The sequence below is a fragment of the Cucurbita moschata genome, unplaced genomic scaffold (genome assembly GCF_002738365.1).
Source record: "Cucurbita moschata cultivar Rifu unplaced genomic scaffold, Cmos_1.0 Cmo_Scf00043, whole genome shotgun sequence".
Lineage (NCBI taxonomy): Eukaryota > Viridiplantae > Streptophyta > Magnoliopsida > Cucurbitales > Cucurbitaceae > Cucurbita > Cucurbita moschata.
This window is the reverse complement of record NW_019268559.1, coordinates 157,568-162,252: the sequence shown is the minus strand read 5'-3', so window position 1 is coordinate 162,252 and position 4,685 is coordinate 157,568. Positions and strand designations below refer to the sequence as shown.

Below are 4,685 nucleotides of genomic sequence, written 5' to 3'. Positions count from 1 at the left end.
GGTTGAACAAAAAAAAAAAAAAAAAAAAACTACTAGAGAAAATTAGTTGGATATTTTTCAAGCACATTGACCACTGTCCTTTAGATATGTGAAGCAGAAGTAAGAGGTGCTTTAAATACACTCACTCACTCTACATCTCTCACAAACAGACAGGAACCAGTGTCATATTCATCACAGCAAAATGTTATTCAACAAAGTAGGTGGCCTAAACAAAGTAATTACCAATGTTACGTTAAACTAGCATGTGGCCCTAAATCAATCAAATATATCCTATATGGTGGATTTAACAGGAGAAAATAAGCATTTGACGGAGAAAAAAAATCTATTCACTGCATAAAACAGAAACAATGGAGTGTGAGGTCGTAGGTAGCTGAGAAAACAGAAAAATGTCGAACTCCAGTAAACTTGTTGTTCATGCATAAGACATCCTAAGAAGCACAAATGAAGAGATGAGAGTATTAGAGGTACCTCATCTTTTCTCTCAAGATCTGAATTCTTAGTCCCAATCTCTTCCTTCGAAGAGGAAGTAGGTATGTCATGGTCAACATGTTTATGTTTCCGTACTGATTTACTATTTCCAGGACTAGGAGCATCTACTTCGCATCCAAGTTTTTTTGAAGTGCTAGCTACACACGTTGCCTTTCCATTTTTATGCTTCTGCTGACCAACATTTTTATTGATCTTCTTTTTCCTTTTTCTTGTTTGCTTCATCGCAGCACTGACTGCAAGAACAAGGTTCTTACTCGGAGATGCATCCTCACAAGAAACTCCAAGCTTGATTTCAAGCATATCAGGATTCTTATCAGGAACCTCATCACATGGCTCTAATTTTTCTGTTTTTGAATGAGATATAACCTCCAGAACAGCAGGAACCGACTTCTCTTCTGTTTGAGAGTTTGATGGAGATGCATTGCATAACTTTTCATCATCAACGTTGGCAGGAGAAGATACACTTGTTTCAGTATTACCATCCGATGGATGACTTAGCTTGGCACTACAAGACACGTCTACATTGGAGGTGGCTGATTTCCTTCCAAAACTCTTTACTTTATTAGCCAATATTGATTTTCTCCTGATGGAAGATCTCTTCTTGGCAAGAATGGAACTTCCAAATATCTGGGACACTTCCACAGTGTCAGCAGATTTAATTCCATTTTTACATTTTGCACCAACTACTTTTGTTCTTGCTCGCTTAGATATGGGGTCTAAATAGCTTGTGGTATGTAATGGTAAATCATTCTTCTGATTGCAGCTTGGGCAAAGCCACTTACCCATGGGGATCCGCTTCAATAAATATCAGATTCATGCAAAAGTTAGACCAGAGCATTGCAAACAATTATTTGAATGGCCAGTAGCAGAAAGAGTATATGTCTGTCCCAGTAGCAAATGAAAGATTGAATCAACAAACCTTAAGGGGTGGATTAAGACACTGAAGATGGTAGGTCCTTGGACAGCTATCACAGCATAACAAGTTACCACCACGATCACAGACCACGCATTCAAAGAAATACTGGATCAACAAATAATAAGCATATTCAACTTGGAGAAGCAAGTGCATCCATGGCCTAATATTAGCATAAATAGTTGGAAAAGATCGAATGATGCATGCTAGAACATTACCTTAAACAGGCAAACAAAAGACTAATGGAGCTATTCTAGTCAGACAAAAAGGAACTCACCCCATCATTTCCTTTCTTCTTGGATGAAAACTGGTTGCGACATACTTCACTTTTCACCTTCCCTTTAGCCAAAGAAACGCTCCGAGGGGATTCTATTGCAAGTGAATTGTCTTCCCTTTTAGTGGGAAAATCAGTAGCAGTAGGAATCTTTCTCCTTTTGCGTTTCATGACCCAATTTCTGCTAATAACTTTACTGCTTGATGATTCATCCTCCTTCATACCTTAACCCTGAGTCTCGAAAAAAAAAAACACATGTACCACATCATGAGTTGGCACAAAAGTCAAGCAGGCAGAGCATCTAGAAAACGCAGTTGCTGTTAAGTTGATGTTCAGCAGAGCATCTCAAAAACATAGTCACTTATACTTCAATAATATATTCATTTTCATATAAAACAAAAGCCTCCATATCAACCTACTCCAACGCCATTTTTGAACAATAGCAATAATATCCACTGTAAGTTACAGATACTAACATTATATCACTTTCTTTTATGAAAAAGCTGAAGAACAAGAGACCAAGTAATTGTTCCTTTTTGCATTTATTTCTAAGGCACTCTTTCATTTCAACAGAAACAGACGGATATACCTGAATGTTTTTAATTCATCAATTGATGTGAATCCGTACTTCCTTCAATCTATCACATCCAAAGACAGCCTAATTTATAAGAAAACGAATATGATCATGTAAAAATAAAAAAGTTCAATTCCCAAATGTCAATCCCAAACCCACCTTTATGCTAAAAACCCAACAACCAAATTTCGATTCACTATAAGATCTCTCATTCCTTTATATCACCTTCTTGCAAGAAATTCACCATTTCTTTCCAATCCCTTGAGCTACCTTACAAAAGGTAAAGCAAGTGGTAAAGTGTGCAAGACTGAAAGGACAAGAGTTACCCTACCTCTCATAAAAAGGCACCTTTTGCTCTCATCATTAGGTCTATTATGAACCTTATTCACCAATATCAGCAAAAATTTCACACAACTAGTATGAACAATAGTTCTTTTTTCAATAATGTGAGTATCCAAGCTAGCTTACACATACTTGACTCTACTTAGCTATCAAGAAATTTACAGGATTTTACCTTAGGTATATGGCGGGAATGGGATTTGACAAATTCCTCTAAATTCCCTCTAGTCTTCTCATATGCCCCTATGAAAGTAAGCCAACTCATAGTAGTGTAGTAAGACTAAGATTGGTTGGGTCTTGAATATAAAGGACAGTCAAAGTTTATGTTTAGTTTATTGTTTATTTATTTTACCGATCCCACAACTACTGTCTGCCACCAAACTTATGACCGTAATACTATTTACGCCCTAAAGATCCAAAATATATAAGCCAAGCTATTTAAATAGGCCACAAAAGTGAAACTTCTCCTCTCTAATCAGAAAAGGAAATTATTATCCAGAAACCACTATTACTTTGAACTTAACGCAAGTCAAGTCATCAATAGAGCTATACCTCTATAAAATTAAATGGAACCAAACTTTTGACGAGAAGTTTAATCTAAGAATTCAATACTTGAAAAGATGCCTCAAAATGCTAGTTCTATCCAGAATAATAAGGCTGTGATTCAGAGTTCCCTACGCAAAAGCAATGCGTGTAAAAATGTAAAGCATATGAAATTCCTCCCATTGGCGTGCTAACACAGTTCATGATCATGACTAGGCTAGTTAAGCAGTAAATTAAATGTATTCTAACAATATTAAAGAAAATAAACCCAATTAACAAAATGGAGCATGAGGGACAAATCAACTACATGCTTTGTAACACGTGTAAGTGACGAGTACATTAAATGAAGGAAATTAAAAAGCTGAGAAGAAAAACAATATGCAGATCACCCAGAAGAAGTCCAACTACTGCATTGATATATGTTACTGTCAAGTAAAGCAAACGACATGCCCAGAATCTCACAAGCACCCAATGCTGCAAATGTAGACTATCTACAATGATAAAAGTGAAAATTCATAAAACCTTAGCAACCTAAGCATGTACTGAAATTAACACACCTAACCCCAAACCCCCATTCAGTAACTAAATATGATGCCATAGTCAAAACCCCAATTAGCAAACCCTTCAAAAATATCAACTTGAACAACAATCAAAAGTTTATGAACAAATACATTGCAGGAATCAAACACTCCATCTACACAAAGTAGTCAGAAAGCAGACATGGGGTAAGGTGAAATTGCACGATTCCACAAAGAGCGACTCATATTGGGCAACACATGACTAAATTAAAGGAAAAAAGACTGACCCAGAAAAATTAAGAAGCTCAGAAGGCATACCTGTGGATCAAAAGGGAAAACAGAGCATGCTAGTATGTGATTGAGGGTGGGAGGAGAGTAAGGAGGTTCGAGAGTTAGGGCTCGGAAAGTTGGAGATGAGAGAGAGGGAATCAAAGAGAGATGAATAAATAGAGAGAGAGAGTTTAAGGAAAGGGAAGCAGAGAAATGAAATACGGATTCGCCGGGGTCATAGGACGGGGTTACACTCTGACATGGCAGAAGAGAGAGAGATTGACATTGTGATTGTGGGTTGTTTTGTGCATATGTTGGCGTTGGGTTTTGGGTTGTTGCTGTTGAAGCTTCCAAGGAACCCAAACCACTGGATTCTCGCCACGTGCCATCCATAGAGCCTTTACGCACTTCGCTTCAGCCTTCAGGTTGCGCACTTTCCTTTTTCCTCGGTTCAGCCCTTCTCTTTCCCCAACAACACAGAGAAACACTGAGAATATGGAAGAAGAAGAAGAAGAAGAAGAAGAAGAATCATAGCCTCTTTGTATCTCCGCCTCCATTCTTCGATTCGCTTCCCTGCAATTCCTCCGCTCTCCTATTCTTTCCAATTTGTACATTTCAGTGCCAGATCGTCTCTCTCTGTGTTCATGTCGATTATGATAATACAAGTAGCGGCGCGGGATTTATTTTATTTATTCTTTTTTTTTTTTTTTTTTTTTTTTTTTTTTTTTTTTTTTTTTTTTTTTTTTTTTTTTTTTTTTTTTTTTT

The 4,685-nt window shown here is 37.1% G+C and overlaps 1 protein-coding gene across 4 annotated transcripts in view; it reads right to left on the bottom strand.

The window, feature by feature from the left end:
• LOC111433636 (protein CHROMATIN REMODELING 4-like) overlaps positions 1-4,639 on the bottom strand; it is a 16,167-nt gene extending 11,528 nt beyond the window's left edge. For 2 of the 4 annotated variants that reach the window (XM_023070737.1, XM_023070741.1), the window contains exons 1-4: positions 3,969-4,639; positions 1,680-1,907; positions 1,409-1,510; positions 469-1,284 (exon numbers count right to left, since the gene is read on the bottom strand). In XM_023070737.1, coding sequence (XP_022926505.1) covers positions 469-1,284; positions 1,409-1,510; positions 1,680-1,898 — 1,137 coding nt within the window. In that variant the 5' untranslated portion in view covers positions 1,899-1,907; positions 3,969-4,639. Of the gene's footprint in view, positions 1-468; positions 1,285-1,408; positions 1,511-1,679; positions 1,914-2,265; positions 2,315-3,968 lie in introns of all 4 variants that reach the window. The other 2 variants (XM_023070739.1, XM_023070740.1) reach the window with 2 other exon arrangements.
• Between the last annotated feature and the right edge of the window lie 46 nt (positions 4,640-4,685).